Here is a 27,097-nt window from a genome sequence, read left to right as displayed (position 1 = left end):
GTTTTAGGTTCTGTTAGATACAGTGACTACTCATAAAAACTGTTGAAAATTGCTTTTAAGAAATGTATTAAAATACTTCTGAAAAAATAGCAACCATAAAACCATAAGCAAAGATAATAAGGATGTTTATGTATTTCTAGAGTCTCTGTTAACATAATAGCCTCCTATGATTATGCTCTAAATGTTTTACTCTCCAGGGTCTTAGTAATTTGACTTTTTTTTCTTCCAATCAGTGCCAATTTCCCCAGTTCTTTTAACTTTAAATATGAAGGGTAATAAATGTTTTACCCTTCCTTGATCTTTTGACTCAAAATACCTTGGTTAATTGTTGAAAGGAATCCTTAGATGGAAAGAGATAGTATCGCTGTCTGCAGTCCAATTAGTAGTTGTATTCAGAACAGGAAAGCAAATTATTAATTATTGAAAATCATTTAGGGGGTCTGTTAATTGTTAAGACCTTGGACTTTGGAGTCAGCACCTGGCTTTACATTCCAACTCTGCCATTTTCTGGCTGTGAGATTTCTGGCAAGTTACTTAAAATCCCAGCTTGCTCCTCTATAAATTAAAGAGAAGTAATAGTACCTGCTTCATAGAGTTATTATGAGGATCAGATGCAAATGTGTATAGTGTTGAGTGAGGCATCTGGTATACTATAATAGACACTCGAGTAGTTGCTAATATTATCAGCATACAATCTGAGGGTTCAGTCAGCCAGTCGTTAGCAATCCATTGTTTGTTGGAACATGCCAGTGTTCTCTGGTACACCAGTTGAAATCGAACAGCAATCAGAAAACATAGATTATTCCTCGATTAAACAGTGTATTCATATAAATGATTGCTTGGATCCTCATCAGAAGCTATGTTACAGAAAAATGATGTTAAGGCTCACTAAATTCTGATAGCTGTCAGTTATCAACCAACCCCCAGAAATTAACTGTGGTGTATTTAATAAGAGGAACCCTAGTTTGAAGTAGAAGCTGTGGACAAAATAGTAGGTGAAAAATAAGGCATGAAGCCCCCAGATTCAGTAAGCAAAAGAGTGCAGTACCTCAGAGGGTCTTTGTGGTTAAAAACATTTTTATGCTGAGAATAATGTTCATTGACATGTGCCTATAAGTAATTTTTTGGTAGTTTAAAAGGTGAAATGAACTACAAATGGGAGAGGTCTGAACTTCCTTTCCTTCGTTCAAATGTGTGATGTGGACAGATCATTTGACCTGTGAATTTTATCTTTTACAAAATGAGAATAATTCCTGCTTCTTCCTTCCTAATAGTGGCATTATAATAATGAAAATGAGTTGATAATTTAGGTGGGAAGTGTTCTACAAATCAGCCTTACTGTTTTACCGTCAGTTACTGAGAAGTTGTGTTCATTGGAACTGTTTCAGCTTGATTAGAATCATAGCATGTAAAACCCAACTGGGAAATTATCTACAGACTTAATATCCTATATAAGTTGTCGTCTTTCATGGTTACAGCCTTTTTTACTTTTAAATTAGTGATGTCGTTGCTAGATTTGTAACATATAGCTAGTCACCTTTCAGTGAGGTTTCCATGAGGCTTTTCTGTGTCTCTAGGTTATTTGAGATAACTTTTTTAAAACTAGCTCTTGTCCTCCCTCTACAGGAGAATTTGCAGCCTTCAAGTAGCCACACCATCATGACAGCATCTACTCTTATTTAAGTCTTGTGTTCGTACAATTTGTTAACATCAAAACACAGTTCTGTTCCTTAACTCTTTTTAAAGATAAAAATTTTCAATGCATAAGCTGGTGTGGAACAGAATGGAATTTCCCATCCAACAAAAGAGGGAAGAATGTTTTAGGAACTAGAATTCTCTGCTGCCAGTGTTTCTTCTTCAACACAAATACCACGTGCATACAAGTCTGCCCACTCCCAGGAAGAAAGAGGAGACCCTGAGTTCTGACCTTTTGATGGTCAGGCATGATGGAAAGAAACTGCTGCTACAGCTTGGGAGATTTGCTCTGGAAAGTCTGCCAGTCAACTTTGCCCTTCTAACCACCAGATCAATATGTGGCTGATCATCTGATGGGGCAGTTGCAATCACCAAGCCTCGTTCTCTTTCCTGTTCTGGGATTTTGTTGTGGAGCTCTTTCCCCTAGCCACCACTGGTTAATTTCTGAGGGATGGAACAAAAATGCAGCATGCCCTTCCTGTATGGTGCATGTTCAGTCCTTGATAAATTTTTACCAAAATGAAGCTATTTTATTTAAATGGAGGGTGAGAGATGAGGAGGTAGGTTTTGGTGTAGAGGAAAAGGGAATGCTGCATCTTTTTCCTGACCTGCTGGGTCTCTGGCCTTTGTTTCCTCGCTCACTCAGGCTCTGCCTGGCGGGCAGACTGGAAGCTCTGGCGCACATTGCCTTCTTTTCCCATTGGGTCCAGCAATGAAGACGAGTGTTTGGGGATTTTTTTTCTCCACGATGTAGCAAGTTCTCAGGAAAATACAATTGATATCTTCCTCCTAAGCTCTTTCAGTCACCAATTACTTATGTGGCTACTTTGTCCAGGGCACAAAATGCCTGTATCTAATTAAAAGCCTACAAAACTGCTTGATAACAGTTTTGAATGTGAGACATTTATATAATTTAAATGTAAGGTACAAGTTTTAATTTCTGAATTTCTTCTATTATATTTTTATTAAAAACAAAATAATTTTCAGATTTAATTGAATTGGAATAAAATAATACTTCCCACTAGAATTATATATCCTGGAAAATTGTATTTTTGTTATATAAACAACTTTTAAAGAAAGATCAGTATCCTTTTCTCTACCTAAATATATGGGGAGTCTTAGCATAATGACAAATATTTATAATTTTTAAATTAATGGTACTTGCTGGATCCACACTAACATCTTTACTAATATCTCATTGTTTCTTCCAACTAACTCCTGCACTACATCCTACATTTTCTTTCTAGTCTTTGATCTAGCATATGCAACCTCAAATAAAAATGGTGGTGTCTCCATTCATTCTCCTCCTTCCTTTTTTCCCAAGCCTGGTCTTCAAAAGGTTGGTTAACTTTGGCAGCCGAGTCCCCCAGGCAGAGAATAGAGCAATTTTAGGTGTATTGGGACTGAGGGAGGATGTGAAAAGCCTGACATCAGTTGTTTTTATAGAAAGAACTGCTGTGGTATTAAGAACTTGTTCCTTATCTTTATAAATGGGGAATATAACCTAGTCATAACTTCCCTTGACCTTTACTGAAGTGTGGTATAAATCACAGTAGTAGCAAAGAAAGTGACTCTGGATGTATTAATGGCAAATACCCCCCTTATCATGAATCTGGACTCTTACCAAGATTTAGGAATGTAAATCAAACGTACCTAGCCCAACCAAGCTATGTAGTGAAGGACCTGAAAGAAATTAGACAGGACCTATAAAATAAATCAGGGAATTAGAAATTATTTAAAGTTTTCAAATTGTAAATTGCCCCGCTATTTTTCAGCCTATTAAAGCTTACTGTCATTAGATGATTTCTTGCTACGTTACCTATGTTCAGAGGAAGGCCTGTTGAAAATTCCATGGACTTGTAAAAGATTGTCCCAGTAAAATGGGAAATAATCCTCAAGTTATTAACGAGTTTGAAAAGCAGTGTGTTCTTTAGTCTTTCGTGAGCAGAGCAGTATCTTACAAAATTGAGAAATTGCAAGAATGAAAATGATTTGTGCTGATTTGAAGAGCATCTTTTGTGCATAATGCTGCCTCTCTTTTAAAAGCATTGTTTATTTTTCTTTTTAAATATGTCCCCACAGATGCTTTTGAACATGCTTGTGTTACCTTTTCCTAGATTGGAGAGAGCTGGGCTTGAACAGTAGGCGTGTCCTGCCAGAGCTTCTAGTGCAGGACTCCCTCCCTGAGCACGGCAGGAGCCAGCACAGGAGCTAGTTATGGAGGGAGCTTAGCATTGGAGTTTTCAACACAAAATTCAAGGTGATTAAACACTGTTTTCTTCCCTTTCTTTTTAGAATACATTGCTATCTCATTTGAAAAATCTCATTTCTTAAATGAAGCTGTGCCCAGAAGCCAGGCTCAGGGTATTCTTGAGAGATTTGTATAGAGCCCTTAAAAAATAAAAATAAAATTTTAGCATTTCCCTTTTCTTCCTTTTCTCCATTAAATACTTTTTCTCTAGTTTACAAATGGCATGGAAAAGGAATTTCCCCTGAGTTTTACATGCTTTTTTTGATGCTTAGACTACAGATAGACTTGAGCTCCTAAGAAAATACAAGGGAAGAACTCCTTGTTTGTTGTGCAGTGCACTTTATGAGTAGTTTGTATCGATATTATGTGGCTGCTTTACTGACAGGCTTGTAAGGCTGCACTTATCTGTCTTTCCTGTAAGGCGGCTGCAGTGCCTTCTGTAGTGTATTTTATTTTGGATAAGGAGAGGTGACACCTTCTGAAAAATTTCAGAGTAACCATAAAAGATTGTTTTAAAGTATGTAGTATTCCTGATGGACTTTTTCATCATTAAACTAGTCTAGGGTCTAAACTTTTACCACTGAAATAATATTGACCAAAAAGTAATTTATAAAAGGGATTTTGTGAATAGAAAATCCACTGTAATCATTTGTACTTAAGTGCACTCTTAAAAGAAGATTCTGTCTCGCTGTCAAACTCTGGTTCCTTAACATCCAATCCCTGGTTGTGTTTGCGATCTGGTAGGACATGCTAAGGCAAGCTAGAAGATAAAATCCCATATACTTTAGTATACGTGTTATATTTATGTCAGTGTTGGAAAAGAAAGAGCAGTTACTTAGTAATAAAGATCCAAGACTTCAACACTGTCAACCTGAAACTTTGTAAATATTTCCTAGATTCTTGTTTGGTGCGGTCACAGCTCTTTATCACACAATGTTATCTTTTACTCATCAGGCAATTTTGGAACTGCTGCACACCCCTCCTCAGATCTCACCTGCCCCTCCCGTACATTCACCTCTCCAGCCTTGTGCACACCTCATTTAGCTTTACTTTGAAACACATTGCAGGGTTCAGGTGACCTCTTCTAAAACTACCTCCTCAGAATGAGGTAATGAATAGTTATTTATTTTAAAATATGAAAAGTCAGGAGCTCTAGAACATGAAGATGATTTAAGATTTTAACTTTTATGTGTACTTGTATTTGAGCCTTCTCATTTTGTCCTAAAGGGCATTATACATTTAAGCAGTAATACTGACAAATGTAGCTCAGAGTATCTGAATGTTGTTGAAAGTGATGCCAGAATCTCTTTAGGGGTACGTTTCAGAATTTTTAACCTTATATCGGTTGCATGAAATTAAATAGTTAATGGTAACACTTCACTAACAGTGATATAATTTTAATTTTTGGTAGTCTTAGCAAGACAGTACATCTTCATAATGAGTTAGCTGCAGCTTCATCACATGCACAGATGCTCCTGTAGAGAGACTGCTCAGTTAAGAGGGTAGAATGATGACCCATTTTGCAAGTTTCTCTTCTTTGTCCAAATTGGCATTCTTTGTGCTAGAAAATCAGCACTTTGAGAATAGCAATTTCAACCATTAGACTAGTAAAAAGCAAAACAAACAAAAAAACCATAGCCAGACATGGAAAGTTTACTGTGAGTATAAACAGCAAATAGCTTACAGGTCATACATTGAAATGGTGTAGGTAAGGCTCTAGAAAAATACCTTGACAATTTGCCAAATGATCTTCCTGTGCCTTCATGATGCAATAAAAAAGCTAAAATTTTAGCAGAAATCAGTGATTTGTGAAGAGAGCAGCCACCCTGGTCTAACTCAGCTGTGTTAATATTTTTTAGCGTGCAATTTAGACTGCAAAGATAAATGCACTAAAGAGTTTATAGCCAAAATCATGTTTAAAAAAATGAGAAAACACACAGGTAAATTTTCAGTGAACAAAATTATTTTTTTAAAGCACATAATCCCTAGTATAGTCAGATATATTTATCACATAGAGCAAATAGGTTGAAATCATAATTCAGTGACATTTCTAGAGAAACTTTTTCTACTCCCATAGGTTCTTCAAAGCATGGAACTTTTATATAACAGGAATGTTTGACAGACATTTTAAGAAATTGCTGTAGTTTAGGGTTGAAGTTACTATATGCTGGGCAGCAGTCATATGTATTAACTAGTGAGAAGGATGAAATTAACATATAGGACAGAATTTGATTTTCTCAGTTCCCATAGTACTGCTGCCAACCTAGACACTGATTTTCCAGAGTTTGAAATATAAACTTGCCTCTCAGGATTTGTTTGCAAATTAAGTGGGACTGTCTTGCTAATGCTCTGGGGGCCAGGTGGAATCTCCAAGGGCTCCTCTATGAGGGGACATAAGGCTGGCGGGTGTGAACTGGACACACTCCATGGTGTGCTTCTAGTATCTTGATTCCTTGCCACCCCCAAGAAAGGCTTCAGCAAGTTCTCTAGACGTTTCACTAAGGAGTATTACTAATGCCCATAGGTGCAGTAGCATCTCTGCCTGATTGTATATTGGCCCCCAGAGGAGAGTGAAGTGGCCAGTGTACTCATATTCCATGTTGCTAGCTCTGGTAAATTGAAAATACTGGTAAGATTTTTGTTTTATTAGTACACTAGAGAGTAAGCTTTGTTTTGTTGTTTGAAGATAATCAATTTTCACTTCTGTTTGGGAAAACATTTAAATTGAATTTCAGTCCTAAATTTTGCCAGTTGTGGCAATTAACAGTTTCTATCAGGTGTTTTTAATGTAGAAGAGGACAGAAACTAAGTCCTAAAATCTTAAATTAAGGTAACAGTGGTTTATTTTAGAACGCTTAGGGGTGGTTAGTCTCTACCTCAAAAAATTGATTGAGTGTATCATTTATTTCAGTATCCACAATTTCAGCTGTTGTTCTTGTAATACTTTTTTTTAACATTTTGACCCCCTTTACCCAACTGTTAACTTAGTCTTATTACTAAATCAGTTTCATTAAAATGTTTAATTTTATTTAGCAGTTTTGACTAATTACAATGATATAACCAGTTGTGCATGAGGACACAGCCAGTGAGTGTATCTGGGTTTTTTTGTGATGCTTTTTTTTCTTAAGAATTCTGTAGGTTGAAGTACTCTTTGAAAACAAAGAACTAAAATATGTTTATTCATGTTAGCATAAAAAAAAAAGATTTGTGCAAACCATCTGCTTTTCCTGGCAGGCTGAGCACATTGTCCAGCACCCGCGAGTGGCTGGTTCTCATCACAGAATCTATGTAGGGAATTGGGCATGAAATTCACTGAAGAGGTGGAGCAGAGGAAGTGTTCTGTTTACAGGAGTGGAGATAGGGCTTATGAGTAAGTTGCTTAGTTAAGTTGGTTTTGTTTTGAGAATTATTGTGTTACATTTGTGTGTTAAGCTTTTTTTAACCCACTTGTGTTTTGGTGGAGTATGTGTTACATAAGAGGAAACGTCAGACTAGCATAAGCAACAAAGCTCACAGTCTAGGCACAGGTGTAGACAAAATGGACCAAAATGGGAGGGGGGAGGGTATGGGAGTAAGTCTAGGGGTAGGGAAGAATTGATGTGAGGGTGGGAAATAAACTATAATTACCTGAAATAAAATGTTAAGAGTGCAATAAGTGTGCTTTTTATTCTAAGCTGTGAACGGGTTTTTTAAAAAATCATTCCTTCCTAATACATTTGCCTGTGTTCTGTAGCTGATTAAAACCAGCTATGTAAACATATAATGCCTTTTTATTCATGTTAATTACCAACATAAATGGCTAACCTTTATGTCTTATTTATCTTCATGTTATGTTAGTTTACATCCAGGGGTGTGTATGTGTGTGTATGCTGTAAATTTTCCCTCCTTCGTTTGAAAACGCCTTTGTTGGGTCCTGTGTGTTTCCTTTGGCCATGCCACAGGTTATAGTCTCGGCTTGGCCTTCATATCGCCTGATTTGAAGGACTCTATCACAGTGACATAGCTCATTCATTTGTTGTGCACTCTGACCCTTTCCTCACTCAGCAGTTGCTGTTTCTTCTAAAATATGAGTGTACAACTATGAGGAGATTGAAATTAACTGTTTAACATATGTCCCTTTGAATTCTATTTAGTAGTTATGATTGCTCTTTGGTTTGGACCAAGAAAAAGGAAATCCGCGCCCCACCCCCACCCCCCGCCTTTCACTTATTTCTCGGTTTGAGGACAATTCTTCTGTAAGAGAGGGGAAAGGGAAATCCTTCATGTTTTAACTGCAGTGAGTTAATGGCCCCTGGTTTACTCCAAACCTTATGGCGATTCACATTCACATTCCTCTCCTCTCTTGCTGCCAGAGGTTTGGGTTTAGTTCACTTCAGTTCCGCTCAAGCATTGAAAAGGTCCTCATGGAGTCTGGGGTGTGCCCAGTGAAAAGATGGGGACTTTTTAATTGTCCACAGACCTCTCTATACCTGCTTTGCGAAAATTACAAAGGAGTAACTATTTTTAAAGCTTATTTTTCAATTCATAAAAAAAGACATTTATTTTCAGTCAAACGGATGATGTTTCCCTCTTGTCCCTTAATCCTCAGTGTTTGCTTGAATATTTTTTTTTTTCAATTCTTCCCCATCCCCGCTTCTTGATACTTTGGGTTCTCTTTCCTGCTCAGGTCCTTTCACTTGTATTTTGGAGTTTTTCTCATGTAAATTTGTACAATGGAAAATATTGTTCAGTTTGGATAGAAAGCATGGAGAATTAAAAAAAAGATAGCTGAAATTCAGATTGAAGAAATTTATTTCTGTGTAAAGTTATTTAAAAACTCTGTACTATATAAAAGGCAAAAAAGTTCTATGTACTTGATGTGAATATGCGAATACTGCTATAATAAAGATTGACTGCATGGAGAAGTCTTTATCAAGATCATTTTTCTAGCACTGTCACATTCAATAATGGAAGTAGGGCTTTTGACGGTCAGTTCTATCAGGCAGTGGAGGAACTAAGAAGTGTACATTGTTTCCAGTTACCGCTTGGTGGGCAGAGGTATTTATGAGAAATATTTTAAAAGTAAATTGTCAAGATGAATACCTAGTACATTGCACCGGCTACACTTTTGTAGTAGAGTTTTTTATCTGGTGTTGGTGATTATTCTCAAGCATTTTATGATGCTGTGATCTGACTGTTCCCCTCCAGTGGCTCAAATGAAGTGTGTGCTGTAATAGAGTCGTTTAAGTAGTAGTCTGTAGAAGTTCCATTTTCTGAACTTTGGTATCTTTCAAACTTTTTTGACACAACTTCCAGTAATACATTTTCTATAGGAACACAGACAGTACACACAAATACATATATTTGAAACTATGCACTCCTGTTTTACACTTTTTTTTTTTTTAATGCTGGCTACCTTCCCCCATGAGTTGATTTTATGCATTTGATTTCATAAAGCTTGAAAGACACCTAGAATATCATCAAGGCTATGTCATATTACCAGGCAGTTTCCAGAGGAGAGGTAAACAATTTTAAGACTTTACCTGGAAACCCTATGTCTGAGAAAAATATAAACAGAAAAGTCTTCAAGATGGTACATATTTGAGGAATCTGGTTTCTGGTCTTCATGCCTCTCCAGCAAATCATAAAATGCTGTTGAGACAAGTATTTTCTCTGAACTGCAGTTTTCTCATCTGAAAAATGTAATTCTGTAATAATTACAGAAACTCATTTTTAAATAACCTTCATACATGATTACAGTAGGGTAATTGTGGATTCATTTCTTAATGCATTATTCTATAAGTTTTCCTTAAAATTTAGTCCAGAATTATGAAACTTTTAATTATTGTGATAAAATTCTATTATAAAGAACCCTACCATACTAGCTCTTCTGAAATTTTATCAGGGGCTGTAGTAATTGGGCCTACTGTCTGGGCTGTGTAGTTCTCCTAGATTCGTAAAATGTTAGAGCCAAAAGAGTTCTTAAAGATTACATGGTTTAGGGACTTCCCTGGCAGTCCAGTGGTTAGGACTTTGCACTTCCACTGCAGGGGGCCCAGGTTCAATCCCTGGTTGGGGAACTAAGATCCCACAAGCTGCGAGGCACGGCCAAAAAAAAGTTTATATGGTTCAGCCTTAAAGATTTCATGGTCCCCTCATCAGCTACTGAATATGAATCCCCCCAGGGATGACTTCCCTAGGCTCACGTAGCCAGGACTCAGTCATGACTTTTGTTTCCAAGATCACTACTATGCATTTTATATATACTGTATGTATAAAATTTTGTTGTGGTTGTGATGATGGTTATAGTGAAATTGAGTGACATTGAGTTTGTAGCTAGAAATGGATATTGTGCCAGGTGTATTCCACTTGCTCCTTCTGTCTTCTCCAGGCAAGCAAGCCCACTGCTCATGCAGGTGATAAAAGGTAAAGGCCCAGTTGCTCAGGCAGGTCAGTACCAGCTCAGGCAGCTCCTGTTTCCTCCACTGTACACTGATGTCCTGCTGAAGCTCCTGATGAGATTGGTGGCAAAAGGTACCCGGGTCAGCCTCTTCTACAGAATAGTTCTAGAAGCAAGTGGAACCAAGATGACTTCTGTACCTTCCCAGAACATGCACAACAGGTGTTCCTTACACAGTACCTCCCTGGTCTCATAACTTTATTAGGTAATCAATTGTGGTATTTACACTCAAGTTTCCATAGGAAACTTAGTAAACTTACAAATTTGTGTGTTAAAATTTGACACTTAATATTCTGTTGCCATCAATAATTCTTTCACTGCCTACCTTTCCATTTATGAAGGTACATCTGTCCATCTACCAGGCTACACACTAAAACTGACTTAGAATGTACTTTTAGCAACTCAATAGGAAGGAAGAAAAGGTCATCCTAAATGTCTGTCTTGCTTTAGGCAGAGGAGAAGGGTGGTACTGCATCTGCTGAAATAATGTTTACAGTTTATCTCCATATGGAGGCTTTTCTATAAAAATCAAACCAGGATTCAAGGGTCACTATAAACTTAGCTTAGACCCAATGGTCTAGAAATAATAGTTGCTTCCATTCCTTCATGCCAGATGTGGTTCTGAGGGCTTTATGTGCTAACTCATTTAATCTATTTAATCCATTTTACAAATGAGGATATTGAGGCACAGTTCAAATAAGTAGTCTGCCCAAACTCACAGCAAGTAAATAAATGGTAGAACTATGAGTCAGACCAAGCAAGTTTGGCTCCAGAGCCTGAGTTCCTCAAGCACTGTGCCAGTTTTTCAAACTGCAGGTTGAAACCCATTAGTGGGTAGTAAAATCAGTCTCAACCATTTTTTAAAATGTAGAATAGAATATAAAAGAAAATGTAACATAAGTTTTCATAAAACTTTTGTATTATTTACGTACGTATGTATACATACACCCACACACTAGGTCACAATGTAAAATTATTTCTTAGAGTAGGTAGGTCATGATCAAAAAGCTTTACACCATCTACCTCACTCAGACCTACAGCCAGACAACCAGGATTTGAACCTCAGTTCTCTTAACTTGTAGCTTGGGCAAGTTACCTATCTACAGCTCAACTTACTCATCTATAAAATGGAAAGAATATGAGGAGGGTGGAGGCCTATTCCTTGGGCTGGGACAATTTCTGCATCAGTGCAAACTGATTTCACAGCCCAGGTATGGAAAAGAGGATCCAGCATGTGGAGGCCACACTGGCCAACTTTAGAAGACTGCTAGTTTTAAAGTTATTTTTTAATTCAAGTCAAGCAACTCTGATTGATTTCTAAGGAAAAAAGCTAATGGGATTATCCTACTTGAGTTCACTGTTGCAGATTGTATTCCTTCCCGAAACAACTTTCATCCATCGGGGCGGGGGTGGCAGGGGGTGGCGGCAGTGGAGAACAACAAATAAATGAAACCTAAAAAGTACACAGAGATCTAACGGTCTTTTAAAGACCATAAATATTTATCAGGTGAGACAGCACACTCCTACACAGGTGAGTAAACACAAAACCAAGGAGAGCCTCAGACACCCTGTGCAACAGGCTCAGGACTGCTGGAGCTGGCAGCGGGGAGGGTGAAACTGTTCCACTTAGCTTTTGTTGCCATTATGCCCACTCTAACACCTAGGGAGAACCAAAGGGGGGATGTGAAAAACCTAAGAACTAGGAACTCGAATTGGACCACCCCCTGCCTAGAGCCTGTCAGAAGCTTTCTCACTGCATTTAACATAAAATCTAAACCTGCAACCATGACCTATTATCTCATCTAGTCCCACCCTCTCCTCCCCTGCTGGAACCCCACTGGACTTTCTGTCCCTTAAACATGGTGACCTTGGTCCCTCCCTAGACCTTGGTTCTCGCTATTCCTTGTCCCTGAGGCACTCTTCCTTCAGACCCCGCACAACTGGTTCCTGCTACTTGTTCAGGTTTCAGCTCAGATGTCTTCCCCGCCCACCAAAAAGATCAGCATCAACCATCTCTGGCACCCAATGTTATTTCCTTCACAGCAATTAGTAAATCTCACTTATCTACTGGTCTGCCCTTCCTAAAATCTACGTTCTCATCTGTCTTGTTTAGCATGGTATTCCCAACACCTAGGTGGTCAAAAACCTAAATTAAAAATATGAATAGTTATGCTTCTGGGCAAGTCATTAAGCCACTCTACTGCATTTTTTTTTTTTTGCGGTACACGGGCCTCTCACTGTTGTGGCCTCTCCCGTTGCAGAGCACAGGCTCCGGATGCGCAGGCTCAGTGGCCATGGCTCACGGGCCCAGCCGCTCCGTGGCATGTGGGATCTTCCCGGACCGGGGCACGAACCCGTGTCCCCTGCATCGGCAGGCGGACTCTCAACCACTGCGCCACCAGGGAAGCCCCTCTACTGCATATTTTTATCTGTAGATAGAAGAAAATTCTGTCCTACCTCCTCTCAGAATTGTGATGCTACAGAAGGCTGAAAAATACTTTTGAAACAAATTTTTGAAAAACTACATCATCCTATTTCACCCTTATCTCACATTCCTCTGGTCCCTAAGAATTCCTAGTTAGACGTGTGTCTTAAGAGTTCCACAAATGGTGACTCAACACAATGCCCAGCCCACAAGAGATACATAAACACAACAGATGGACCACACCGACTTCTAACCTCTGTATACTTGGGCAAGAATACACTAGCAGTAGAGAAATGGCAAGAGTTTCACATAAACTGTCAGTGTACATACGACTAAGACATCAGCTAAGGAGGTAGGCAGTATGGCACTGTAGTTAAGCGTGGGGTCAGACCTAATGTCATCACTCATCAGTGTGTGACCCTAAGCAAGTTACTTCATTTCCTTGAACCTCGATGTCCTCACTGATAAATGGCACTAAGGCTTATCTATCGACACCATGGGGTACCCAAGAAGACCTACCAAAAGGGCTATAACCAGTTAGCACAGCAGTTGGGAGCACAGGAAATAATCCATAAAGGGTGGTTGTCATTACCAGAAATATCCATAACTCAGTTCCTCATTCTTGACCAAAACTTTAATTTACAACTTAATATACAGTATGATGTCTGTAACTTCTTGAAATTCTCACCTGGCTCCTGCAAGGAAACAAAAGTGAAAAGCTTTAAGAACTTTTATTTTCAGTAATTCAAATCCATCATTCTTGTTCATTCAGTTATTCAAGCATTCATTGAGCATCAGTCATGTGAGTAGCCTTGCAGAAGAGTCAAATCACCTTGCAGATTTCTCAAAGGGTTTACAGTCTAGCCATTAAAATGTTAATGACTGTGTACAGGAATACTGGAAAATATGTAAGAAAATAGGAAGAGGCTAGTGCTGGCAGAGCCATTAACACTAGGGAAACAAGAGGCCTGGTAAGGACCTTGTAAGGCCTGGTAAGGACTCTTGTCCATAGGAAAGCCAGCGACAGGAAACGAGCTATAAAACAGCTTCACGGGCTTCCCTGGTGGCGCAGTGGTTGAGAGTCCGCCTGCCGATGCAGGGGACACGGGTTCATGCCCCGGTCCGGGAAGATCCCACATGCCACGGAGCGGCTGGGCCCGTGAGCCATGGCCGCTTAGCCTGCGCGTCCGGAGCCTGTGCTCCGCGGCGGGAGGGGCCGGAACAGTGAGAGGCCCGCGTACCTCAAAAAAAAAAAAAAAAAACAGCTTCACTGTTTGCCCCACCACCACCTGCCCCCATATACACAAAACTGCTGTGATTTTCGTGTCAATAAGCTCCTTCGAATTAAAATAATAGCAATACTAGTAGTATGATTTAATGGGAACACTTAACTGTCTCTTAATGCTTCCTATCCTTTAAAACGATTTCCAAGGTATTTTGAATGATGGCAATTATTAATGTGCAATGGTTAATTTTTTTGTTTTACATTTTTATTGTGGTGTAATTAAAGATAAAATGCGCAGATAATTAAAGGTCTAGTTCAACGAATTCTGACAACTGTATGTACCCACATAAACCCAACCCCCAACCCTACCTCTATAGATGAGTATCACCAGTTTGCAGACTTCATATAAATGGAATCATTCATTATTAGTACTTTTAAGTGACTCACTCTTTTTGCTTAATATGATGATTTTGAGATTTACCTAAATGACTGTCTTGTAACTTTTTTTTTTTTTTTTTGCGGTACGCGGGCCTCTCAGTGTCACGGCCTCTCCCGTTGCGGAGCACAGGCTCAGCAGCCATGACTCATGGGCCCAGCCGCTCCGCGGCATGTGGGACCCTCCCGGACCGGGGCACGAACCCACCTCCCCTGCATCGGCAGGCAGACTCCCAACCACTGCGCCACCAGGGAAGCCCAGTAACTTGTTATTTTTAATTGCTGAATTATTACTCAATTGAAGGAATATACTGTAATATGTTTATCTGTTCTCTCACTGATGTACAATTAGGTCTAGTTTGGAGATACTAAGAAAAAAATTGCTATGAAAAATTTTGTACGTATTATTTTCATTTCTCTTGACTAAATGCCTAGGAATAAAGTCGTTGAATCCTAGGATATACGTGTTTAACTTCATTAGAAACTGCCAGATAATTCTACAGAATTGTTGTACCTTACTACATTCTTACTGGCAAATATTCCAGCTGCTCCATATTGTCATCAGCATTTAAAGTTGTCAGTCTTTCTAGTGGGTACAAATGATATCTTACTGTAGTTTTAATTTGCATTTCCCTGGTGATTAATGATATTAAGGGCCTTTTTTCATGTGATTACTGGCCATTCATATATCTTCTTTTGTGAAGTATCTGCTCAAGGCCTTTGCCCATTTTTCAATTGGGTTGTTCATCTAATTTTTGTTGATTATAGAGGTTCTTTACATATACTAGATACAAGCCCTTTGTTGGATATATATGCTGTATTTTTTCCCAATTAGTGGCTTGTATATTTATTTCCTTAATGGTGTCTTTTGATAGCAGAAATTTTTGATTAGGCTAAATCAAATTTATCAAGTTTTTTTTACATCAGTGCTTTTGTGTTTTCTCCAAAAGTTTTTTGTGTGCCTTAAGATTATGAAGATACTCTCTTGTGCTTTCTTTTAGAAGCTTTAAGAGTTTGGGTTTTATTTTTAGGTCTATTATCCATGCAGTGATTAATTTAAAATCATATTAAATGAGAATGTCTTAATCCGTGAAGGATTTGTGAGGAAAGGAATTCCTCCTAGTATCTTCCTTTTGAAAGAAAAACTCTCTCTGACTTCCTGATTGGGAAAATGAAAGGGCCACAACCTTTTACTGTTTAAAGAGTTAATTCCATGCAATTCCATATTGTAACATTCCCATATGCTCGAATTTTCCATTAAAACGCTGAAGGTAGAACACTGTACTTTTGCAACTACAAACAAGCTCCATATCTATCTTGTCCATCACTTTAAGCCCTGTGCATTGTTGGTGCTTAAAAAGTCTTTGATCGGGCTTCCCTGGTGGCACAGTGGTTGAGAGTCCGCCTGCCGATGCAGGGGACGCGGGTTCGTGCCCCGGTCCGGGAGGATCCCACATGCCGTGGAGTGGCTGGGCCCGTGAGCCATGGCTGCTGAGCCTGTGTGTCCGGAGCCTGTGCTCCACAACGGGAGAGGCCACAGCAGTGAGAGGCCCGCGTACCGCAAAAAAAAAAAAAAGTCTTTGATCAATAGATAGATAAATGGGACCCTAAACTGTAACATAGCTTAGGAAAAAATAATTTTTTAAAACATGAAAAGGAAGATGAGACTAAAAGTGTGTATGGGGAAAAGGGGGCAGAATGACAGCAAATGTGAAAATACCAAAGACAGAAATTAGACATGATGTGTTAATTGTTCTTCATGCTGTTATAAAATGCACTGTTTCTTTGAGACCATGATAGGTGCAAAGTCAAAACATGTTTATTGACAAAAGTTAAATATAACTTTAAAAAGAAACTTGGGGTATACCCACTTGGAAAGAGTTGAGTCTACATTTTCAGTCTTCATCATCAGGAAGTATACCTAATTCTTCATCCGTCCACTGAGAAGGATCTGGATATGGAAAGTGACCCTAATGACAACCAATTAAAAACAAAGTTCATGAATCTATACTTCACGCAACTAAAAGAATCTACACTCCATACAACTGGTTACATTTTAAAAGAAATCTTGAAAACAAATGTGATTAAAAAAAATCCTTGGGCTTCCCTGGTGGCGCAGTGGTTGAGAGTCCGCCTGCCAATGCAGGGGACAGGGGTTCGTGCCCCGGTCCAGGAAGATCCCACATGCCGCAGAGCAGCTGGGCCCGTGAGCCATGGCCGCTGAGCCTGCGCGTCCGGAGCCTGTGCTCCGCAGCGGGAGAGGCCACAACAGTGAGAGGCCCACATACCACAAAAAAAAAAAAAAAAAATCCTCAAAATACCACAGGAACAAATTCTCCTTCAACTATCTGATGGTCCAGCTATTCTTCAATCTGTTCAAAATGAGCTGTGGCCTGAATTTTAAAAGCCTGGCCATCTTGGAGCTACTGGCCTGAGCCAGCATTTGAGTATGTGTTTGTGATGGAGCGTGGGCGGTAGGGAGACAACAGATTGCAAAGATACCCGATGTCACAACAATCTCTTGAATCCCTGACAAAACATAAGGTCTCAAACTGTCCTGTCATTCCTGCTGGGAGATTTGGAAGCATTCCTTGTCTATCCTGATCTAGGGCATATTCGGCTGCATCATTATCTCATGCCAGACAGCCACACAATAATCCTGACAGCGGACCTACAGTGAGATAAAGGTGTCTATGTGCTGCCACAGACACCATGCAGCTCCTTACTGGGTGACAAGGGCACAGAGAAATTGTAAGAGAAGTGGGATATTAATCAACCTGATGCTTCTAGAACTCACTGTATAAATTTAAGATTTTTCCCTATCCTAAAAAAAACCCCAAATTTACTAAAATTCAAAGTATTCTGGATCAATAAGCATGGATTTCAACGGCTTCAAGGTGTAATTTCCTAGAGAATAGCATCTGTGCAAATGTGACTAAAAGCTCCTTTTGAGGCCAATGACATGTTAGAAAGTTACCAGTAACTAACTTCCCTCCTGAGGGAAATTAGCCCACATCCATCCCACCTCAACCTGGCTGCCTTGGGCCTCTGGACAGACTAAATAACATTTATCATTTAAAGGCACTTAACTGTGAAACTTAACCTGCGGATGAACCCCTACCCTAGCTTGGAAAGTAAGAGAATTAGCTTCCATAGTCTCCCTTCCAAATATGGCCACCAAACAGAAACCGTAAGACATGGGCCACCTACATGTAATATACATCCTTGAGTGGAAAAGGTCAGAGACAATATGTTTCATAAAATAAAAGGATTCCTGCATATACATAAGGACAATGTGGTGAAGAGATACATCCAGGTTGAAAAACAGTCTACAAACAGAAAAAAGAAACAAGGTAAGCTATTAAGAGATCTTCTCTCCCCACACGCAAAGGACAAGAATTCTTCTCCTGCACTTACCAGCACGGCATCTGAGTCATGCCAAAAGCGCCAGAGAATCCAGAACCACATGGTTGCACTGAAGAACTCTGCCTTGATCACCTGGGATCTGGTCAGCTGGGGAAACTGCCTGTACTGGGGCTCGATATGCACACCTCCACCAGCACTACATGACAAAACGAAAATGTTAAGCAGCTTGCTATATCTTCAAAGTATGAACTCATCCAAAACTTTGAGTTACAGCCAGAAACTGAACCTTTCTCATCTCCTCCACGAAATACAGAATGGCAGTGCTCGACAGTCCCTCGAAATACTCCTTTTTCAGAAGTTGCTTTAAACTTGTGCAGCAGCAAAAACTGGCCTGAATTGACAAGAAGCTAATTATGATTTTCATTTAGTGAATATTCATGTAGTTTACACCAGAAATATGAATGTGCTGATTATGGGGTACTGGCCCCAAGGGTTTTGATTAAGGAATCATAAACCTGTAGTAGTAAGTCACTAGCTTATCCAGAAAAACAAATCAAATTTATTTTGTCTGGTTAGCCATCTATTTCAAAGGCAAATTATGTCTCTGCTCTATTACAATCTTTATTAAAAGACCACTTTATGGAAAAGAGGACTCAGCAGACCCTTTTTAATAAGCCAAAAGCACTGAGCAAAGCAAAGAGTCTTAAACAGTAAGTTTGAACAAGTCTTTCTGGGTTTTGTGTTTTCATTTACTGTTGACAAGGTGAGGAATATAATCCATATGAGCTATCCTCATGTTATTCAGTTGGACTGTAATTATCACAGGTTGAATCTAATTCAAATAATAGAATTTGTACTTAATGGGGCTACTTTCAAGTCCTATTCAGCAGCTATATGTATGCTATTACATACAAATGGATATAGAAAATTTAAAGAGAGGGACTTCTCTTTAAGTCCAGGTTCGAACCCTGGTCTGGGAAGATACCACATGCCACAGAGCAACTAAGCCCATGCACCACAACTACTGAGCCTGCGCTCTAGAGACCACAAGCCACAACGACTGAGCCCACGTGCCACAACTACTGAAGCCCGTGAGCCTAGAGCCCGTGCTCCGCAACAAAAGGAGCCACTGCAATGAGAAGCCTGCGCACCGCAATGACGAGTAGCCCCCATGCGCCACAACTAGAGGAAGCCCAGCACAGCAACGAAGACCCAACACAGCCAAAAATAAAAATAAATAAGTAAAAAAAAAGTTTCCGTCAAGCATCACTGCTTTACACCCTGAATTTATCATACTGTTTCTGTACGCCAATTATATTTAACAGTATCTATTCAGGATCTATCTGCATATAGATACTACATTATATAAATAAACCATGGGGGTGGGAATTCAATATATTGTAACAACAGGCTTCCTCTTTGATAGGTTTTGGATATAGCCTAGTAATAAGTACCCATCAGTTAAACTCATTTAAAATAAGATTTGAGAATTATAGTTTAAACCCATTCCCAGAAACTCTCCACACTTAATTACTGCTAGAGTGACATGTTTTAACTATGACTTGAAATAAGTGGATCACTGACTGCAAGGTGGAAATCTTTTTGAACAAAATTTGAAACACTGCAATTAGAGAAAAGGAATGCATGACATAACAATTGCCATGATTAAGGAATATAAAGATTCCACAAACATCTAATGTTATGTTCCAAGACAGGTTGTTAACTGCACTATGGCAAACTAGACAAGCTGAACAACCCTCCAAATTGAAACAACTACAATAGTAGTTGAGATTTTTTTTTTTAATTTTTAATAAATCATTGACCAGACACAAAAGAAAGGAATCTACCAAGGGCAAAACCCAAGTTAAAACAAGACCTGGAAACTACATGAGCACTGAAGCTGGCCTTCGCCCTGAGGGTTTCTGCTGTTCCCCAGACTCTGTGACCCTCTACCTGGACAGCTGTGGGAGACAGGAGAAGCCTGGGGCCCACCCACGATGAGAAGTCTAATTACTAGACCCCTGAAGAAAGCTGCAGCCCCATGATATAAGAGTGAATGGGACATAAACCTGCCATGAAGAAGGGAACAGGAATTTGTTACCAGTAGCCAGTCCTCAGGTGGGTTTGCACCCAAATTCACACTACCTGGGTTTTGGACATTATGGTCCAAGAGAACCTCAACCCAAGATTTTAAAGTGGTATTGGATTCTCTGAACCCTTGAGAAGCAAGACCTTAAAGAATTCTGACAGATAAAAGTTCCAGGAAAAGCTCACAGTCAAAAATTACAAGGAAATAAGACACTATGAGTGAGAATCAGCAAAACAACAGACAGTATCAAATATACAAGACTTGAAAAATGGATAATTACAATTTATAATACAGAAAACATGTTATTTTTAAATAAAAGTTTGAAATTAAGAGCAAGGAACAAGAAACTATAAAGATCAAGTTTGAAACAACAGAATTTCTAGAAATAAAATGTAATCATTTGAAATAAAAAGGATTAAAGCCAGGATTAGACACAGCTAAAAAATATGAAAAGAGGTTAGAAGGATGAGAAAACCCAACATATGCCTAATTCGTGTCCTATAAGAAGAAAACAGAATGGGGAAGAAACAATATCCAAAGAAATAATGGCTGTTCCAACCCAGGCTTTGTAAGTGTCAAGTTTAAAAAAAAAAAGCAAGCACCATAACTCTCCGTTAAAGTTACCTTTTTAAAACATAAACCAAGGATGAATTGGGAGATTGGGATTGACATATATACACTAATATGTATAAAATAGATAACTAATAAGAACCTGCTGTATAAAAAATAAATTCAAAAAAGAAAAATAAAATGCAATAAAAAAAGTGTAAAAAAATAAAACATAAACCAGATCATATTACTTTCCTGCTTAAAGCCTCCAACAGCCTGCCATCATTCTTAGAATAAGACCTCATCCTACAAGGCCCATCCTAATCGGGGCCCTGCTTGTCTCTCTACCACTGTCCCCTCACCAGCTTGCTTGCCCATTATCAGCACTCAGAACCTTTTCACTTGCTGTCTCCTTCATCTGAGAAGCTCTTCCTGGCATTTTTGCATGGCTGACTACTCATCACTTAGGTCTTAGTTCAAATCAAACCTTCAGGCCTGCATTCCCACATCATCCTAGGTATAATAACCCACCCACCAACCCCAGACACTCTCTAGATTAATCCCGTTTTATTTCCTTCATGCCACTTAAGAGTACCTAAACATGTTCTTTTCTACTTGTTGTGTCCTCTCTCCAGAATGTAAGCTCCATTATCTTTCTTGTATTCTGCTCTATCCCCAGCACCTAGAAAGACTCTCCAGAAAACCTACTGACTTAAGTATTCACATACTGTGAAATACAGTGTGTTACGGAAGTACCAAGACCTCGGTGAAGAGGAACACCTCCTAGTCTTCCCATGCAGGTCAAGGGCTATTGTTGGTGGCTCTCCATCTCTATCCTTGCTCAGGTCACACATGCCTTTTCCTTCTCGCCACCCCACACCTGTCCCAGCTCCATATCCTTAATAGACACATGGCTTTAGGCAAGTCACTCCTTTAATTTTCCTGGTCTCAGTTAAACAATACTTGTATGATCCTTAGTAGGCACCAGCAGCCCTCTTAAAACATTTTAGAGATTTGTTATTCATTTACTTACCTGGAAGTCAACATTATTATCCCCATTATATGGGTGAGAAAACTCAGTTATTAAGAGATTATGAAACTTTTCCAAGCCATACAGCAAAAGTGTGGCAGAAATGAGATTTGAACAGAGGCACTTTGGGGGCTGAATCCTGCTTTTAACCACTATTCTGCACTGCCTCTTGGTAAAGTGTAGATCATGGTGTAAGGGGCCTGCCCCATTACTTGGAGAAATCCAATGTACTATTTTCAGTCCTGCTCTTACTGAACCTCTCTGCACTACCAACTCCTTTTTGGTAGACGTGCCCTCCCCTGGCATCCCAGCACTATGCTCTCCAGCCGGTTTCTTGGGCTACATCATGGGTGACTCTGCTTTTGCTCACTCTTTAAATTCTGGTGTTGCAAAGGTGAACTCTATAGTATGGGACTTTGGGTTATAATATGTCAGTGTAGGCTCATCAACTGTAACAAATGTACCGCTCAGGTTGGGGATGTTGATTATACAGAAAGCTATGCACGTGTGGGTCTGGGGATTTATGGGAAATCTCGGTACCTTCCACTCAATTTTTATGTGAACTTAAAACTGCTCAAAAAAATACTTTAAAAAAAGAAAAATTCCGATATTGCCCAAGCATTTACTTTTGGCTCTCTTCTCTTCCCACCCTTCGACACTCTCTACGGGTGACTGCCTCCACGCCCGTGCCTTAACTAATTCTCTAGTCTGCAACCACAGTAATTTTTCAGAATTAAAATCTGGTCGCATGGCGTCTGATTAAAACCTCTCAACGACCGATTATTGCCTGCGTTCGAAACCCCTGAGCCAGGAATAAGGACTCTCTACCATTCCTTCCCTACGTCCCAAGGTCTCCTGTCTCACCTTGCCTCGAACTTGACGCTTCAAACTACACCGGCAACGCCCTCGCCTCCCCAACTCCTGCTCTCGCTTCCAGATTAGCTCCAGCCGTCTCCACGTTCAACTGTCAACTTCCCGAGGGCAGGCTCCCGCTGGGGCAGGGCCCGCCCGAAACACACTTCAACCTGCCGAGCGAGCAGAACTCCCCGCCCCACGTCCCCCCTCTCCCGGGCCCCTGGGTCACGCCGTCAGCCTACGAGTCCCAGCATGCCTCGGGGTGGAGGCCGCTGCAGACCCGGATCTGCCCGTGGGGCTCGGCGTCAAGGTGAGGGCGTCCAGAAGACTGGCACTTTTCGTTAGATGCAGGCGAAGCCCCCACCGCAGGCAATACTCACTGACGGACTCCAGCGCCTCCAGCCGCCCGCGCGCGTAGGCCCCTAAAGAAGTGGCCTCCAACGCGCGCTAAAGGCGCTACACGCGTCAAAGCCGACATACCAGCCCACGTTCGGTCAGCAATGCCTAGGCCGCACCGCCGCTTCACGTCACTTCCTTTGGCGCCCCTCCCAGTGACGTCAGTGGCGTCGCCCCGCCCATCTCCCGGAGGGGGAAGTACGGAGGCGGGCGGGGAAGGAGGAGTTCCTGCCTCAAATTAGCGTCGGAAGCCCTTCCCAGCTGTGAGGACCGTGGGGCCGCTAGCTGAGCTCGCCCTCCACACGGAGGGACTTGGCTCGCCGTGGCTTTGATGGTCAGGAGTCGCCTCTGAAAGGCGAATGGTGTAGCCGGCCCTGGAGAACTCGGCTAGGTGGAGCCCCCGGATGGGTGTGCCGCGCCTCGGCGCTCCGCTTCAGGAGCCCCTCTTCGTTACGCGGGCGCTAAGAAGCTTAACCCTGAAACTGAGCTCGCTCCTCCTTACCGGTGCTTATCTAGATGCTGTTACCCGACCTGGACCCGCCTCCCTGCCTGCTCTCCTGAATTAACTACCCTTCCAGACCGTGTTAGGAGGCCACATCCTTTCTGAAACAGTATGTCCTTCCCAAAGCTAGTCCACTGTACTCTTCTTTCCTGCAAAGGCTCAACGGTTTCTTTAAAGCCTTCATGGTTGTATTGTTCTGCAAACTTGAACTTGATTACCAACCCGCAGCCAGTCGTTCCCACATGTCAGCACCTGGACTGGTGGTATCAGAATCCCCTGAGGAGCCCGACCCCAGATATTACGTCTGGATTAGGGCCAAGGAATCTGCCTTTTAGCAGGCCTCCAATTTATGCCTCCTTGATCCTGAGCCAGCTCTGGATTCTTGGCCTTTGTCTCTTAATATTGCCTTCTATTACGTCCTGGACGAACTCCAAACTTCTCTAGACACCCCTCCCCCAGTCCCCAAATTCTTTTTTTTTTAATTTACTTATTTTTGGCTGCGTTGGATCTTCATTGCTGCGCGCGGGCTTTCTCTAGCTGCGGCGAGCGGGGGCTACTCTTAGTTGCGGTACACAGGTTCTCTTGTTGCGGAGCACGGGCTCTAGGCGCGTGGGCTTCGGTAGTTGTGGTTCGCGGGCTCTAGAGCGCAGGCTCAGTAGTTGCTCGCGGGCTCTAGAGCGCAGGCTCAGTAGTTGCTCGCGGGCTCTAGAGTGCAGCCTCAGTAGTTGTGGCGCACGGGCTTAGTTGCTCTGCGGCATGTGGGATCTTGCCGGACCGGGGCACGAACCCGTGTCCCCTGCATTGGCAGGTGGACTCCCAACCACTGCACCACCAGGGAAGTCCCCCCAAATTCTTAAGGTCCCCACTTACAGGTTATAGTTTTCCCAAGAACTTCCAGATTTGATTAAATTATAAACTTAACCTGCCAGCCTCACACCTTGGAGATTTCGATTTGAAATGGATCACCTGCCCAGCACTGAAGACTTCACACTGAGTCATAAGCATGAAGAATAGGAAACTTTTTGAGAGAAATGTAGACCTGAATTTAGGGATTTGAGTGCATTGAATATAACTGACACTACTTCTGTGGCAAGATATGGGCCTCCATGTGCCCTGTAACTGGAAACCCCTCTCCCTGGAGAGAGGCTTACATAAAGCTATGATTACTATGATGCCCTTCTGAAGAACTTATTGATTGACCTCTAGCCCTATAAGACTCATCCCCCCACACCCTGCCTTTTCCTGCCCTCCTAACTTCCAAGTATATAAATTATAGGAAAGAACTTACTGTTTTCTGGGTGCAAGTTGACTTCCCAGCTGACATGCAATAGTGTGGCTTTCTCTGGGCTACCATTCACCGCTTACCCTTCCTAGTGACATATACAAATCACTAAGATAGGAAGTTCACGAATTGGGAGGACAGGGCTTTCCATCCTTCCTAAGGGAGCTCTCTGCCCATATTATACAGCTGCCTGCCTTGCTCCCAGGAAAGAACAATGCTGTGGTTCCTAGGCCACAAAAAAAAAAAAAAAAAACAAAACACAGCGTAAACACACAAACAAAAAAGCATAGAACTTGAGTCTGAAGATCTGGAGTTCAAACCTCAGCTCTGCCAACAATTAGCTCTATGAATTTGGACAAGTCACTTCTCCAAGCCTCAGTGCCTTTCATCAGCCATTTAACAGAGTACCTGGCCCACAGCGTGTGCTCAGCAATTTTTTATTGCTTTGTTAATACTTTCCTTTCCTGGTAGCAAAAGCTTTTCAGGTAAACTAAAATTCATTTACCTTCCCCTTCTTGCTGAATTACAAAATAAAAAGTTTTAACTTTAATGCTGGCTTGTATTTAAAGCAATATTGTTCTATAGACCATTTGTGGGGTCCTTAGCTCTAATGTTTTGCATCACAAATTCTGATTTTTTGCTATAAAAAGTTTAGGGTCCCAATCAGTAAACTATTTTGACTATGTAACAGCGACGCATATTTGTTTTGCAGACATGCTCTAAAAACTCCAAGGGCAAATATCCCTGACTGCCTTTTGCAGCTTGCATGATGACCCTCTTTTTGGTTCTCAGATAAGCACACTATTTGAATGGATGCATTTTAGAAGGTGAGGGAAAGGATGCCAAGCCCAGACACTGAGCTCTCAGCTTCGACATGCAAATCAGATTCAAACTGTGAGATAACAAACTGTGAGGACAGACTCTAAATGGCCTAACATTATAGCATCTAACCCCAAATCAAAAATCTGTCCCATAGCTAGAAATAGAGAACACAGCAGGGGGATGAGGAAGGAAGGAAAAAAAAAAAAACTTGTTTACACAACTTCATGTTTATTTAATTTTCTACTTTTTTTATTTTTTTTTATTTTTTTTTTTGGTTTTTGGTTTTGGGGGGGCTTTTTTGGCCTCGCTGCAAGGCTTGTGGGTTCTCAGTTCCCTGACCAGGAATTGAACCCGGGCCACAGCAGTGAAAGCACCGAGTCCTAACCACTGACCACCAGGGAACTCCCTAATTTTCTACTTTTAAAGGCTTGCTTGATCTCCCTTTCCCTATAAGCCTTGTAAACAAGAAAGGAACTTAGCTTTCCAGTGGTTTTAGTAACACAGAAATGAATCTTGTTCTTTCTACTTTAGTGGGATTGAGCTGTGATCTTCCTTCGGGGAGGTGCCCTGCTGGACACTTTATCTACTTATACCCAAGAAGTAGCCTTTTCTCCTTATGAAGATGAACGTACAAATCAAGTTTAGCATTTTTAAGATACTTATTTTTAAAATCAGCAAATTATCTATATTAAAGCACAACCATTAACCATTTTTCTCCTCTTCAATCCAGCCTGTGTTCGTTTTCTGTTGCTGCTGTAATGGCTCCTGAGGAACTGAGGCCCTCGGTCCAACAGCCCACAAGAAGCTACATGAGTGAGCTTGGCATCAAACACCCCAGTGGAGCCCCAAGATGCCTGCAGGCGTGCAAGACTAAGCAGAGGACTGGCTGAGCTGCACCCACATTTCTGACCTGCAGAGACTATGAGGTAACAAGTGTAGTTGTATTAAACTGCTACATTTGGGGGTAGTTTGTATGCAGTGATAGATAACTAATACATGTCACCGTGGGTTGATGGAATCCATTGGCTTTAAAGGAAGGCTCAGTGGTGCTGGTGTTCGCTCAGGGAGACACCTGCTGTATGTCAGTGCCCCCTTCTCTCGCCCCACAGTGTAACTGTATGTGCCGAATGTCTAGCTGGCTTGCCCATGAGGAGGGAGCTGAACAGGGCTACCTGGAGCTCCCCAGCACCTCACTGCCTGATTCCAATGCCCTCCCCTCAAGACCTGGAAGGTACAAACAACATCTCCACCCCCCTGAAAAAAAAACTGCACCAAAGGAATCTCTGTCCAACTAAACCTTAGTTGTTCCCTAAAAGACAGAACCTTTAGCCTTAAGAAGGAAAGAATGAAAGGATCTAGTCCTGTGGTCAGAGCAGGACTTTTAGAGAGCAGGGAGGCTTGAGCTTCCACTCACTGTCTAGAGCCGTGGTCTCCAAAACGAGGAGAATCCACTGGAATGTGGGGAAAATACTATTTTTATCAAAAACAAGAAATTAAGCTTTACTGATATCCACTCTACAAGCTGACCCTGCGACCCTCTACATCCATGTGGGCCAGACACACGTCAGACCAGCTTTGAGACAATAGTCCGTAGATGAGCCCAGTGCAGAGGGCGGCAGTGGCCGCCACCCCTTCCTTCGCTGCTGGAGTGTCACTGAGTGCTACCGTGGATTTCCAGTCCTGGTTAACAGGATGTACTCATTATATTATCTATATGTTAATATTAACTGAAATTA

At 41.1% G+C, this 27,097-nt stretch overlaps 2 protein-coding genes and 1 long non-coding RNA gene across 5 annotated transcripts in view; 2 read left to right on the top strand and 1 right to left on the bottom strand.

Moving 5' to 3' along the window:
* The window catches only part of BRAF (B-Raf proto-oncogene, serine/threonine kinase), a 160,418-nt gene extending 151,552 nt beyond the window's left edge, over positions 1-8,866 (top strand). For both annotated transcript variants that reach the window (XM_067747202.1, XM_067747201.1), the window contains one exon: positions 1,627-8,866. In XM_067747202.1, the coding sequence (XP_067603303.1) occupies positions 1,627-1,649 (23 nt within the window). In that variant the 3' untranslated portion in view covers positions 1,650-8,866. The remainder of the gene's footprint in view (positions 1-1,626) is intronic.
* A 4,556-nt stretch (positions 8,867-13,422) lies between these two features.
* On the bottom strand, positions 13,423-22,901 carry NDUFB2 (NADH:ubiquinone oxidoreductase subunit B2). Of its 2 annotated transcripts, none has more exons than XM_067747206.1 (4): positions 22,740-22,901; positions 17,888-18,032; positions 16,342-16,440; positions 13,423-14,051 (listed from the first exon to the last, which is right to left on the bottom strand). In XM_067747206.1, the coding sequence occupies exons 1-3, from the start codon at positions 22,835-22,837 to the stop codon at positions 16,366-16,368; spliced, it is 318 nt and encodes a 105-aa protein (XP_067603307.1). In that variant the 5' UTR covers positions 22,838-22,901; the 3' UTR covers positions 13,423-14,051; positions 16,342-16,365. The 2 variants fall into 2 exon arrangements, with proteins under 2 accessions (XP_067603307.1, XP_067603306.1); XM_067747205.1 differs by having other exon boundaries at positions 13,423-13,505; positions 22,740-22,900.
* The window catches only part of LOC137229385 (uncharacterized), an 18,829-nt gene continuing 14,611 nt past the window's right edge, over positions 22,880-27,097 (top strand). Inside the window, exons 1-2 of the long non-coding RNA XR_010945656.1 lie at positions 22,880-23,366; positions 26,092-26,287. This is a non-coding gene — a long non-coding RNA (uncharacterized lncRNA). The remainder of the gene's footprint in view (positions 23,367-26,091; positions 26,288-27,097) is intronic.

Source organism: Pseudorca crassidens, chromosome 8, assembly GCF_039906515.1.
Source record: "Pseudorca crassidens isolate mPseCra1 chromosome 8, mPseCra1.hap1, whole genome shotgun sequence".
Classification (NCBI taxonomy): Eukaryota; Metazoa; Chordata; class Mammalia; order Artiodactyla; family Delphinidae; genus Pseudorca; species Pseudorca crassidens.
Note: the sequence above shows the minus strand (reverse complement) of the source record. Positions and strands in the feature narration are given on the sequence as shown.

Excerpts from the sequence above, each read along its gene's own strand:
- NDUFB2 (XM_067747206.1), bottom strand. The coding sequence starts at position 22,837 with ATGTCGGCTTTGACGCGTGTAGCGCCTTTAGCGCGCGTTGGAGGCCAC. Across the intron at positions 18,033-22,739 it reads GGAGGCGCTGGAGTCCGTCA|TGCTGGTGGAGGTGTGCATA; the intron begins GTGAGTATTGCC and ends TTTGTCATGTAG. Across the intron at positions 16,441-17,887 it reads ATGACTCAGATGCCGTGCTG|GGTCACTTTCCATATCCAGA; the intron begins GTAAGTGCAGGA and ends GGTTGTCATTAG.